General features: G+C 38.4%; 1 protein-coding gene across 5 annotated transcripts in view; it reads right to left on the bottom strand.

Moving 5' to 3' along the window:
* PDE1A (phosphodiesterase 1A) overlaps positions 1–14,706 on the bottom strand; it is a 601,081-nt gene that overhangs the window by 100,230 nt on the left and 486,145 nt on the right. For all 5 annotated transcript variants that reach the window (XM_030916641.1, XM_030916639.1, XM_030916640.1 and 2 more), the window contains one exon: positions 3,333–3,515. In XM_030916641.1, coding sequence (XP_030772501.1) covers positions 3,333–3,515 — 183 coding nt within the window. The remainder of the gene's footprint in view (positions 1–3,332; positions 3,516–14,706) is intronic.

Here is a 14,706-nt window from a genome sequence, read left to right as displayed (position 1 = left end):
TGACTACCAATATACTTTCTCATTACATGGAATGTAAAGGAAGACAAAGAGGATTACCCTTCCAAAGAGATAGCAAAACTTTCCCATTATCATACTTTTCTAATTCTATAATCAGGAATAGAATCCTAGGATGGAAAATTAGAAATAGTAAACTAAGATGGAAAATTAAGATGACTCATCCTTGAATTAGAATGAGCATCAGAGATATCTTAACCCAGTTGTCTCACACTTTAGTAAACAGGTGGTATATTACAAGTTTCCGAAAAATGACAGTGAATTTCCTGAGCTCTAAAGGTGGTAAAAGTCTAACTGGAAATGTAGTGGATTATTTTTGGAAGTTTCCATAATAGTTACAAGATATAATTCAAAAACTCCTTAAAAAATACATTTTAAGGCCAGGCGCAGTGACTCAACGCCTGTAATCCCAAAACTTTGAGAGGCCGAGGCGGGTGAATCACCTGAGGTCAGGAGTTCGAGACTAGCCTGGCCAACATGGGAAACCCTGTCTCTACTAAAAATACAAAAAAATTAGCCGGGGGTGGTGGCACGAGCCTGTAATCCCAGCAGGAGAATCTCTTGAACTCGGGAGGCGGGGGTTGCAGTAAGCCGAGATCACGCCCCTGCACTCCAGCCTGTGTGACACAGCCAGTCTCCGTCTCAAAGAAAAACAAAACAAAACAAACAAACAAAAAACAACACTATTTTATACTAGGCACTCTGAGAGGCAACAGACTTATTCAGTGGAAGGCAAGGAAAATATTGCTGCTGTTTCACAGGGCTTATTCCAGTGGTGAGGAGAAATGAAATATAAGAGACAATATATGATTACAAACAGGGATAAGTGCTGGGAGGTAAACCACTGACTGGGGGCAGCAATAGTGAGGAACAGCATAGAGTGATCCGGGAAGACCTCTGGAACGGTAAAAGGGCCAGCCCGCTATGTTGAAGGGTGGGGAGAACCACTTCTGACAGAGAAAGTAACAGGATGAATGGCTCCAAGGCAGGAAAGAGCTTAGAAATGTTCTTGACATTGAAATCAGGCTGGTATAGGTGTTCAGTCAAGGATGAAGGTTGCAGTATATGAGGCTAGAAAGCAAAATGGGACCTAACCAGGCTCAAGTGAATTGGGAAACCCTCTGGTGGTTTGAAGCTTAAGAATGAGAGGAACTAGGCCGGACGCGGTGGTTCACAGCCTGTAATCCCAGCACTTTGGGAGACCTAGGCGGGTAGATCACGAGATCAGGAGATCGAGACCATCCTGGCTAACAGGTGAAACCCCGTCTCTACCAAAAAAAAAATACAAAAAATTAGCTGGGCGTGGTGGCCGGCGCCTCTAGTCCCAGCTGCGCGGGAGGCTGAGGCAGGAGAATGGCGTGAACCCGGGAGGCGCAGTTGCAGTGAGCGGAGATCGCGCCACTGTACTCCAGCCTGGGCGACAGAGCGAGACTCTGTCAAAAAAAAAAAAAGAAGAAGAAGAAGAAGAATGACAGGAACTAATTTGTATTCTAAAAACATCACTGTGGAATGGCTTGGTTGGGGTGGGCAAGTGAGGAGGAGAGGAGCCCAGTTAGAAAGTTACTGTCATATTTCTGAAGGCAGATAGTGGAGGCTTAGATTGTGGTTGCAGGAGTGGAGATGAGGAAGTGAGTGGATTCAGAACGCATGTGGGTAATTGCCAGGGCTTGCTGGGGAATTGAATCTTGGGAGGAAGTGTTTAAAGGAAGAAGCAACAAGAATTCAAGTAGACTCAGCTGTCAGGATTGAAGATGATCACTTTTGAAAAGTTCCAATAAACTTGTCCCACTATTTTTATGCACCTACTAGTGGGTATTCAACAGTGATTAAAAAAAGACTTTATTTCCATATGTTCTTAGCACACTGATTTCTTAAAGACTGCTTACTAATTTAGTTACCTGAAGTATAATTTTATACTTTTATAGGCTACTAAAAAATTTTACTTTTATAGGCTACTAAATAAAATTTTATACTTTTATAGGCTACTAAATAAACATATGAAAAAATGGAAATTTAGCATATTCATATATTTTATGTATTATAACCTTCTCTTGAATGGAAATGGAAATTCAGTTGATCTTCCTCCACAGTTTACATTTTTTCCCAGTTTGCCAAGTTCTGCAATTTTTTTTTAAACAAAGAAGACAAAATATACATTTCTTTAGCAAATCAAACATACTCTCATGTTTCATCTGTGATTCTCTCACAGATTTTCTGATGTACTATTTAGATATTTTTAATTTGGTGCTAGAGAAAAGTCATCTTCTTTAAATTGCCTAGTGTATTTAACCATCTTTAAGTTTTATAATACATTTCTTGCCATGCATTCTCATTTACACTTTTAGAAATTCAAATGTGCTTTCCATTGTCCCTTTAGCAGAAGAAAATTAAAGTTTGTAATGTTTATTAACAGTAATACCTAGAGATATCAGAAGATGAGAAATAATGCATTTTCTCTAAAATTTAATTTTAAGCATATTGGCAAAATGTTCTCTGTTTCTCAACTTTACTAGTTTCTAAAATATTCAAATAATCGTTCTCTATATAATTTCATATAATTATTTTTTAATCTAAGGGATTTCTGATAACTACTTTTCAATTTTGTCAAACATAAAATGTCTATTTCGGGTCTTTTGTAGTTTTAGTTCTAGGAAATACCTTGTTTCCTAGATGGAAAAAATAAGCTGTATTCCTAAGGACTGAAAGAACGTAATATTGGGTCATATTAACATATATTTCACGTTGAAAACTCTGATGAGATAACTAGGCATTTCTAGGGGCCATCAAATATCCCTTGCTTCAGTGACAGAAATGTTGGGGGAAAAAAAAAAACTATCAAAAGTGAGCACGAGAGGGATTTGCTCCATTATGGAAAGATGGGAAGTGAATGTTCTTTTATCTTTAGGGCAGAGGAAGGCCTAAGTGATCTTGACATGTAGATTGCTACCCAATGTAGAATGTATTTTATGAAATGTTACATTTTATTCAGGTAAAATTAGTTGTGTAACATATACATGTGTCAGAATTGTTTTTAAACAGTTGTTCACAAAGGTTCATTTGAGGAGAAAGGTCATTCAAAAGTCTTTGCTTTCAGTCTTCATGTCGACTTAAAATAAATAAAAAGAATGCATCCGTGACCAGGTCTTTTTGTTATAGGTAAGTTCATCATAAAGTCCCAAATTTGTTCATTCTAGTTATAATTATGATTACAGTTTTCCTCAATAAGTGAAATATAGACTGCTCATACCTTTTATAAAATGAATGTATCTGCTGCCTTTCAAATATTATTGTCTTGAGATGCCAACAATTTCACTTACCTTTCCACAAAAATTCCAGCTTGAACAGCATGCACAATGCTCCGAAATTTTGGTTTTTCCTCAGGTTTCTTTTTTGTCATCCCCATTTTCCGTGTAAAGGTAGAAGCCAACCAGTCCCGGACTTCAGATGGGACTGAGTCAGTCTGAATGTCACTGAGCTCATCTTCAGTATCCAGAAGTCTTCTACAAAAATTTATACAGATTAAACATTTTTAAAAAGTGAAGAAAAACTAATAACAGGAAAACGAGGATTGCAATGGAATTGAAAATATAGCCAATACCCCTCTGTTTATTCCTTAATATGTACTCTCTAAAGAAAAAAAAATTCATTAACATTTGGAAAGCTCTTAATTTCTCAAATTGATCATATGAAGGCAACAACTAATAGATTTTGCATTTGCTGCTTCCCAAACATTTCAGCACAATGATATACCAGTCTGGAGGTACCGACTGTTAATATCTTTAGTGTGCTGTTCTGATAATGAATAAAACTAAGGAAAGATAGGGAAGAGAATTCGTAAACAGATGTCTGCTATTAAAACAAGCAACTGGAGTGGAAAGAATAAAGGGGGATTGAATCTATAATAGCTGTCATATACTTAATAATCTTGTGTATATCTTACATATAGTACATGATATTTGAATAAGGCTTTGCAATGTATAAAAGTCATTCACAGGTACTATTTCATTGGATAAGTACCCCTAAATTTTAGGAAAATAACAGCTTAAGTGCGCTCAATGATATCCATTCTATCAATATCACAGATTTTAAAAGTGAAAAAAAAAAAAAAAAGAATGAAAACACATGAAAATAAATAGATTATGTTTAAAGCACATTTCAGGTGACCAGTGGGTGGAGATCTCATGGGTTTAGAACTGCTGGCCAAGGAAATAAACCCAGTGAGTGAGGTAGTGAACAGGAACTGAAACAATGACCACGCTCTGTATAAGCTCCAGGTAGATAAAATTGACTGGACTGCTGAGTAATAACAGCTGCCATTAAAGAGGAAACTCAGGAAACATCGTTATTTTAAGGCCAGTCAACTTCAGCCGTCAAGAACTTCCTAAAGGTCTGAACTGGCAACATCCCAGAGGCTCCCCACCAAATACAGAAACAGCTTACAGAACAGTTGAGCTTTGCCTCCAGGAGGAACACAGGCCGCTCTGCCTGCCATTTCACTCGGTTCTTTCCTTATCTGTGCACCAATCTAAAAACTCATTGGCACATGTTAGCTTTAACCTTTGGGTTTCATCTGCTTTTGAAAATCTCTTTGCACAGACCTAGGCCTAAGGTTTATGAGCTGATGTTGGAAGGTGGACAGAAATGGTTGTACATGCTAACGCCTCAGAAACAAGGCACAGGCCATCTCAAGAAGCAGGGACAAAACAAAGGACAAAAAACAGGAGGTCTCCACAAAGAACTCAATCTGGCCAAAGAGAGGCTCAAAAGGTAATATGCAGAAGAGGAACTCTTCATGTTCCTTTAAATGACCTCCCGTATATGCTGCTGCTTCCTATAAACCTGCAGAAAATAGTCATTTGCCAATATTTCTTTTCCATGGTATTAAATAAGCATGAATGTATTTATGAAATACCTTATGAAAAAAATAAACATAAGTTCTGGAGTCACAAAGATACATGTATACCTATAAAGATTAAAAAGATTTAGAGTTGAATGTTAATACTGATTAATACTTACTTTATATGATTTTTAACTTTCTTTCTGATCTTACATTTGGATGGTTTTGATTTACCCCTAAAACACTGAACTAGAAAATTAAAGCAAAATAGTTTGTTTTTCTTTTTGCCCATTTGAAATTAGATTCCCTAGCCCATTTCAGCAAGTCACTAAACTACATGGTTTGAAAATTTCACTACTTTAAAGATTATGCCATTTCTACTATCTCTTATGTAGTGATCAAATACAGGGTAGGTAGGACAGGTGGAATAGGAATCATTGTGGTGTAATCTTGTGATGTCACCGTGCTCCAAGCATTCCACTGCAGCCTAGTTTTGTCAGCTCATCTCCTTAGAATGACAGAAACCTGGCTGATGGTGCCAATTCCTCCACAGTAAATTTCATGTTGATGGCTTTAGGGCTATATGTCCTATTCTCATAAATGATCCAAGAGAGATCATGAAACATAACAAAACCAGCATATGAAAGTGATATTCCACATAGTAGAGTGGTACTTAGGAGGCTGGAAATCCTTAGTCATGATGTATGAGGTCATTTACTGAGAAGAGAGTGAATATAATTTTAGGGAGAAAGAATGATATGGATTAATTAGGGACACACAAATAAAGGACGAGAGTGTGTTAAGGGAAGAGCATGGAATATGCTATTGTATAACTTGAAAAGGGAATCTTGAAAAGGCAACAACTACCTCCATGAAGTTTAATTTTATGTGTCACCGTAGGTAGGTTATGGTGGCCAGTTGTTTGGTCAAACACCAATTTAAATGTTGCTGTGAAAGTATTTTTTAGATGTGATTAACACTTAAATCAGTAGACTTTGAGTAAAGCAGATTACCCTCTAAATTATGGGTAAGCCTCATCTAATCAGTTGAAAACCTTAAGAAAAAAGATTAAGGTCCCCCAAAGAGAAAGGAATTCAGCTTCCAGAACGCCTTTGAAATCAAGAATGCAATGACGACTCCTGCCAGGGTTTCCAGCCTGCCAGTTTGCTTTGCAAATTTCAGACTTGCCAGCACCAATAATCACATGAGCCTCTTCCTTAAAATACATATCTCGCTCTCTCCTCTCTTCTCTCTCTCTGTCTCTCTCTCTCTCTGTCTCTCTCTCTATCTCGTGTGTGTGTGTGTGTGTGTGTGTGTGTGTGTGTGTGTGTGTGTGTGGGGGGTGTACCTGTTGGTTTGGATAAGAATCTTTCCATCATTTATGAATGCTGTGTGATAACTACCGGTGTAAGTTATAAATAAAGTAGAATATGAAGACTCAGTTCTCTATTAATATTTATTTAATAGAACATACCAGTCCTATTTCTCATGTAAAAATCCTATTTGCAATGAACTAAAATGCCTTTTTCGCAGTTATAAATCTAAACACCGTACTGTTTAAACATTACAGAATTATTGTAAAACTAAATGAAGTGATTAAAAATGGAAAAAATGAGAATGATCCCTTCTCAGGTGGAACTTATATTTTAAAAGAAAGACTAAAAATAAAATAAGGATTGTGATATAGGTTAATTATGAGAGGAAACACTACTTTAGATAAGATGATCAGATAGTTAAGACCCGAACAATGAGAAAGTATTAGATATAGGAAAGTCTGGGGGAAGTCTGTTCTATCTATTCCAGATAGAAAGAAGGGCAAGTACAAAGGCCCAAGGCATGATCGGTATTGGCATGTTTGAGGAACAAAAAGGAGGCCAAATGTGGCTAGAGTATACTGAGTGAGAGAGTGACTCAAGTTGGGAGGCAAACATAGGTATAAGTCAGCTAATAGCAGGCCTTGGAAGGATTCTGTCATATTTGCAATGGCAGGTCATTGAATTGTTTCAAGTAGGATGTGATATGATTTATGTATCTAAAAGACCAATATGCATGCTGTGGGAGAAATAAAAAAAGTTGTAAGAATAGTTAGTTTAGTTAACTGAGCACAATTGCAAAAATGGTCTTTTATTTTGGAAGTTCACTACTTTTCGAAGACCCTAATTGGTATGGAATTGGGAATCATTTTTTCCTGTAAACATATGACTCAAAGTCTTACTGGTATATTATTTTATTTACTTATTATTATTATTATTTTTGAGATGGAGTTTCGCTATTGTTGCCCAGGCTGGAGTGCAATGGCGCGATCTCGGCTCACCGCAACCTCTGCCTCCCAGGTTCAAGCGATTCTCCTACCTCAGCCTCCCTAGTAGCTGGGATTACAGGCACGTGCCACCATGCCTGGCTAATTTTGTATTTTTAGCAGAGATGGGGTTTCTCCATGTTGGTCAGGCTGGTCTCGAACTCCCGACCTCAGGTGATCTGCCCGCCTTGGCCTCCAAAGTGCTGGGATTACAGGTGTGAGCCACCACGCCTGGACTTAATGGTATATTATTAATGTTTTCTCAGACTACACATTTTTTTCTGTTCCATTTGTTTTGTTCTCTTCTTCAGGGAAACAGATTATGCATATCAGAGATTTCTTTTATCTAGTTTCCATATCTATCATTTTTCCATTAAATCTTTTTTTGAAAAACTAATGATCTTATCCTGTTTTGTTTACCTTTTTCTTTTTTTTTTTTTTTTTAACCTTTAAAGTGTTTTATTTGTAAAACACTCTACAGTATTTTCAGTAATGTCTCTTTTAAGGTTTGTGGTTTATGGCTTGGCTGTCTCTACAGGGTAGCCTCATTTTCCTCCTCCTTTTGCTGACTGTGTTGTGTGTACACGTTTCACCTCCTTGTATTATCATATTATTTACCTCTTGAAACCTTTTTCTTTGTTTTAATCGTATTATTGTTTCTACAGAATTGATGATGTCATGAAGTTCTTGAGTTCATCGGATGAGCTCACAGATGTGTACGTTCCTCTGGCATGAGTTCTTTGACATGTGTTTTTCCCTATCCTTTCCACCTCTGTTCCTGTGGTATTTTTTTGTATGGATTCCGTGTTGGTTTCTTTTTGAAAATGGTTCATTCTTGTATGAGAGAACTTCTTTCCAAATCAGAAGGTTGAAGAGAAGGACCAGGAGAATGTGTACAGCAGAAAAGAAGTGAATCTGGGTATGAGGTCAGCTGTGTGTCCCTGTGTGCAAGAACTGACTTAACTTTCTCTTCAGCTGACAGAAATACCAGCTGCAGGTCTGTTTCTCAACAATTTTTCTCCGCACTACAGCACAGTTACTACAATGGCCTTTGAGATCTTCATCTGCCTGTGCATACATCTCTGCTACTCCAGCGTGTGAAATGGGGGAAGCTTCCATAGCCAGCCAGCATACCTTGACCTTTTAATTCTACTCAAGAAGTTTCTAATTTTTCCTTTTTGAATGAGCATGATTACCTAGAGAATTCTGTACTATGCTATCCCTGCCTGAGAGCCACAATTTCAGGCACCTTCATCATTTAGACTTTATTTTTTAAGCTTATAGAAAAATCGAGTGTATAGTACAGAGAATTCCCATTCATCTCATCTCCACCCCCACCTTCACAGTTCCCCTATTATTGACATCTGGTATTATTGTGGTACAGTTATTTCAGTTGATGAGCCAATGTTAATACATAATTATTAATTAATATCCATAGTTTACATGAGGGCTCACACTTTCCGTTGTACATTCTATGGGTTTTGATAAATGTATAACAACATATATCTACCATTACAGTATCATACAGAGTAGTTCCACTGCCCTTAAAATAATCCCTGTACTTCATCTATTCAACCTTCCTTCCTTCCCTCACCTTTGGTCCCTGGCAGCCACTATCTTTTTGCTGTCTCCTTAGTTTGGCCTTTTCCAGACCATCAGATACTTAGTATCATATAGTAAAAGGCTAGACTTTTTAGTATTGGCTTATTCCACTTGGTAATACGCATTTTTCTCCATGTCTTTTCATGGCTTGATAGCTAATTTCTTTATATTGCTAAATAATATTCTATTGTATGCATAGATAGTTTGTCTATGCATTCTACTATTGAAGGACATCTTGATTGCTCCAAGGTTTGGCAATTATGAATAAAGCTCCTATAAACGGGTGCAGCTTTTTTCAACTCATTTGAGGAAATGCCAAGGAACACAATGGCTGGATGGTATCATAAGTGCTTAGTTTTTCAAAAACTGCCAAACTGTCTTGCTATACCATTTTGTATTCCCACCTGCAATGAATGAGTCAGAGGCCAAGCTGCCATCATCTCTTGCCTGGCCTCCTGTGCGGCCTGCTAACTGGCCTCCCCCTCTTGCTCCTGACCCCTGTCAGTCTCTTCTTCCCTCTATAGCCAGAATGCCTCTTTTAAGGTTTAAGTCAGACCACAATGCCTTATTCATAAAGCTCCACATAAGTCATCTCGAGCTAAGTCTCTAACCTCACCTTTTAACCAGTTCCCCTTTATTCATTTTGCTCCAGTGACATTATTCTTGCTGGATGCAAAGCTGCCAAGCTTGCTTTTGCTTCAGGGTCTGTGTACTTGCTATTCACTCTACTTAGAATCTTGTACTCAGATATTTGTGTGAATCGTTTGTGTGAATCATTTCCTAACTGCATTTAGGTAGAGAGGGCATCTATGTGCCCGCTCCCAGTAGTAAACATTTTTCGTTTTTATTTTGCCTTTTTATTTCTGCTATAGTCTTCTTCCTTCCTTTCTTTTCTTTCCTTCCTTCCTTCCTTCCTTCCTTCCTTCCTTTCTCTCGCTCTCTCTCTTTCTTTCTCTTTCTTTCTTTCTTTCTTTCTTTCTTTCTTTTTTTCTTTCTTTCTTTCTTTCTTTCTTTCTTTCTTTCTTCTCTCTCTCTCTCTCTCTCTCTCTCTCTCTCCCTTCCTTCCTTCCTTCCTTCCTTCCTTCCTTCCTTCCTTCCTTCCTTCTTTCTTTCTTTCTTTCTTTCTGTCTCTCTTTCTCCCTTCCTTCCTTCCTTCCTTCCTTCCTTCCTTCCTTCCTTCCTTCCTTCCTTCCTTCCTTCCTTCCTTCCTCCCTCCCTCCCTCCCTCCCTCCCTCCCTCCCTTTCTGACAGAGACTCGCTCTGTCGCTCAGGCTGTAGTGCAGTCACGTGATCTCGGCTCACTGCAGCCTCTGCCTCCCATGTTCAAGCGATTCTCCTGCCCTGCCCCTGCCTTCCAAGTTGCTGAGATTACAGGCATGCCACCACACCCAGCTAATTTTTTGTATTTTTAGTAGAGACAGGGTTGGGTTTCACCATGTTGGTCAGGCTGGTCTCAAACTCTTGACCTCAAGTGATCCATCTGCCTTGGCCTCCCAAGGTGCTGGGATTGTATACAGGTGCCAGCCTCCATGCCCAGCCTTACCCTGTTATAGTCTTCTTAGCACTGACCACTACTAGATGCCATACCATATGTCCACTGGTTTGTTTGTTCATTTTATGCTTACAGTCTAGCAGCCTGGGCTGCAAAGACCTAGAGAGCAGAAATTTGGCCTTCTGTTGTACACTGCTGTATCATCAGCTTCTAAAATCATGTGTGACACAGAGCAGGGGATCAATATATATCCATTGAATGGCTATAAAATGTCTAGAAATATTTACATTAGACTAATTGTAACTGATTACCTTCATGAGTGGAGTATGGATGGAAATGGTAGAAGTTTTAGTGTATAATCCTGTGCTATTTGATTGATATAATCAAATTTATTGCTGCTTATGCAGAAACAACATCTTGGGAGCAAATTCACTGCTGCCAATCATCTCCTTCATTGCCTTTAGATTAAGTTGTTCCTGAATAATCATGCGTCATATTATTGAAACAAATTGTGGGGAAACATATATATTTTGTGTAGAAAAAAAAAATAAACATTTTTGATTGCATTTTAAAGTCACAGGAAAGAAAACTTAAAAAAAGTATGAGTTGTTTATATGCCTTTAGCCAAGAAACTCAGTATTTCTGTCAAATATTAGCTCTTTTATGCTCATTTATCACACAGAGAAGAGAGTGAACTCATACATTGCAAACTCATACATTGAGTCCCAGTGGACTCAATAAAGCATAAAGTCAAGGGTTTCTAAACACGACAGAGAAGAGTAAGAAACTTCTAATGAAGACACAGGTCAGTATACACAGGTTCATTAAGATAGTTATTCCAGTCTGGAGAGAAGAAAGTTGAAAAACAGGTAGTTCAAACCTAAATTTGAATAAATTTTGAAAATAAACTAATAAATCTAAAGACATATTTCTCCCTACTCCCCTACATTTACCTCTTCTTACTTATTCATTTTCCCTTTCCCTCATACCTGCCTTGTACTCTGTGTCTTCTTCCTTCTGAGCAACATGAGCAGTTCCTCAAGTTTCATTTGACCATGGTAGACAGTGCAGTAACAAAAACTATAATGTAATATGGACTAGTCATTGTCATCCCGGACTTTTCATAGACAGAGAATTATTATAAAGAATTCTCCTATATGTTTATCTAAGACATGAAAATATCTGAATACTTGTATAAGATTATGGCACATGTAAAACATATATGACTACATTTTGTCCTCATTTCATTTTTGAAAGAAATTTGTGCAAGGAGGATGATAAAATAGGATCTCAACTATCATAACTAATTCTGTTTTACAAACATCTAATGACTTCATTGCTCTTTATTCTAATGTTAAAGGGCAGAGTGTGCATAATCATTTACATTGTAAATGCTTTTTAAAAATGAAGACTTTGTGTTTAAGAAACATACAACATAGAAAAATGATGACTGGTACATTTTCCTTAGGAATTCTTAAAATGTGTCAAGACCAGCCTGGCCAACATGGTGAAACCGTCTCTACTAAAAATACAAAAACGTAGCCGGGCGTGGTGGTGTACGCTTGTAGTCTCAGCTACTGGGGAGGCTGAGACAGGAGAATCACTTGAACCCGGAGATAGAGGTTGCAGTGAGCCAAGATCGCACCACTGCCCTCCAGTCTGGGCCACAAGAGCAAGACTGTCAAAAAAAAAAAAAAAAAAAAGGAATTCTTAAAATGTGCTATACAGAAAAAGAAACGATAAGGAATATATGTGTAAAATGTTATCACTGTTTACCTCTGAAAAATGCTCCCACTGGTGTTTGATATTACTTTAGTTTTAGTCCCAGTGGACTCAATAAAGCATAAAGTCAAGGGTTTCTAAACACGACCTGGGTGCAGATGGGGCCCGGTGAACTGTGAAAACTGACCCTGCATCCAATCTGTGACTCAACTAATCCTTCAGAGTTATTTATAATAATAATTTTCTCTTGAAATCAGATGACATAACTCCCAAAGGGCTTATATTTTGAAATAAAAAGTTTGCAGGGAAGGGAAGTAAAGAAGGAGGTGGCCACGGAAGGAGAGGTCATGGGATTTTGACTCTTACAATTACATGTCAGTGAAAATATTTCTGTCCACAGTGGACTCTTGGAAAATGATTACACTCATGTACTGATGTGGTTATTTGTGGGCAATTGGTACCCGCAATTACACCTTCTAAGTGCTAAAATTCAAGTGCTAGGTGCAGTTAGGAGATACTGGTTTCTCAAGTTTGAAATGTTCTTTTCCTGCTTTACTATTCTTATAAAGGACATGTTTCACCCAGCAACGAACTCATTTCAGTTCTTTCCCTTAAGATTGGATGGGGTCAGGGTAGGATCATATTTCATCCAAATACCATTTAACTAAATATTTTAAAGTTATATATCAGGTGAATAAACTGCTATATGTTCTATCCTTCTACCTTTTAATAAGTTTCATAAAAGACAGACAAGTTGGGTGAACTGAAAGTTCTCAGCTCCTTGTGTGACAACACTGGGCCAGCAACCTGCAGCTCCACTCTGCACCACAGGTGGAAACCTCCGCCCCGAAGTACAGTCTCCATCAACCTACCTAGCTTTGAAAGGAGCTGCTTCTTGGCCACTCCTTGGTTTGAAAGGGTACAAACACCAATGGTGTCCTGGGTTCCTTGGGAGGAAAGACCTAATAAGAAAGCCCAGTAAAATGTAGGAGACAGGCTTGGGGACCTTTGGGTAGAGAATTCTGGGGTCTTCTGCCCTAAATATGGTAAAGGAACATACTGGAAAGAGCAGGGAATTCCAGGGTCCTATAGTACCTGGAGGGGGAAGAGGGTCATGGACTTCAGGTTCTTCTTGGTCTTGCGGGGACATACCATGGTGAGGGGAACACCAAAGAGAACCCTCGTCAGCCTCCCTGAAGTGGGGAGTGGTGCGCAGGGAAGCAGCTTCACTGGCCTGGGGCTAAGGGTGGTACTGAACTCATACATTGCCAATATCTTCCAGGACAGCTGGAGGAATTAAAGGTGGTTGATCTTTCCATAGTACAAATACTCTTTTTGGAGTAAGTGGTTTCCTCCTAGGAGAGTCCATTAGTATTATTTCTTCCATTAACCTATGTCTGTGTTCTGAGCTGCTTGTACCCTTCTCCACCATTATCCCAAAACCGCCGCAAAAAACAAAAAACAAACCAAAACTCTAAAGGTAAAACCAAGCCTTCACTCAGACTTCAGAACTGTTTGAGGATCGAAATGGATGATAATGCCAGTTGCATTGTTGCTGTCTTACTAAGAACCAGGCAAGAAAACAAGCTTTAGCTTATTTAATCCTCATAATACCACCACGAGGAAGATCTAATTATTATTGCTACTTCTATTTTACTGATAAATAGACTGAGGCACAGATGTCTTGAGTGATTTGTGCAAAGTCATTCAACCAGAAGTGTCCATGTTGCATTTTTTGATCATGTATGTCTGGTTTCAGGGTCTGAATTACTAACTGATAAGTTATCCTCCACTTTAAATGCATATTTTTCTTAGTGAGTACCCAGACTGCCTTCACATTCGGTCAATGCTAATGCCAGTAATCATTTTCTGTATCTCATCTCTGCCTTGAAACTTAGGGTTAAAAATAATTGAACTTAAAAAGTCTTAAAGGAGTTTGATATATCAGTAAATCTTTAGTTGGAGGAAGCTTAAATTTAATTTACAATGCTAGTATGTTGAATTGTTTTCTCATAGAGAAATATATCTGGATGACAAAATTTCAGGACACTTTGAAGTAAAGTAAATGTAAGGATGGAGATAGGTAATACACTTGAAATGCCATATCTACTTGTCAGTAACCTACTTACTATAGTGCTAAATACTTTTGAATTATTTTTCAGACCACCACTGAAGCATGTTTATTTATTCCCTGTTTTGTTCCAAAAAGGATTTAAAATGGCAAGCTTACAAATTTATCTCAATAGCTTTTTTTTAAAAAAACAGTTTCCTGATAGATTTGTTCAATGTTCCTCTGGTATTGTTAGCCTCTCCCCAACCCAGCTTTTTTTTTTTTAACTGTGAGAAGATGACCATTGTATATGAGTGACTATGAAGACTGAACTTTTGGGTGGAGAAGTCAGTCATGCCGACCTTAGCTCAATTCCCAAAAGGCAAATCTTGGTGTAAATGAGGTCAACTAAGGATAATATTGAAGTTAGATGTGGCTTTCTCCAAGGTAAGGCCTACAGAGTGCTTGGTGCCTCCTTCGTACCCAATCTAGGAAGCAAATGTGGAGGCAGTGGAGGTTCTGTCCACCAGGAGAGGCAGAAAGGACCCAAAGAATGTTGAGGGGAAGGGCCTGAGAAAGAGTCAAATTGCTTGGAGAGCTGGGATCAAGATTGTATTTTTGGAGTCATTTGGGGATGGAACTGGGGATAATGGGTGAGGCAGAAAACTGCCCAAGGCCTTGCTGATGAC

Source organism: Rhinopithecus roxellana, chromosome 14 (assembly GCF_007565055.1).
Source record: "Rhinopithecus roxellana isolate Shanxi Qingling chromosome 14, ASM756505v1, whole genome shotgun sequence".
In the NCBI taxonomy this organism is placed as follows: Eukaryota; Metazoa; Chordata; class Mammalia; order Primates; family Cercopithecidae; genus Rhinopithecus; species Rhinopithecus roxellana.
Note: the sequence above shows the minus strand (reverse complement) of the source record. Positions and strands in the feature narration are given on the sequence as shown.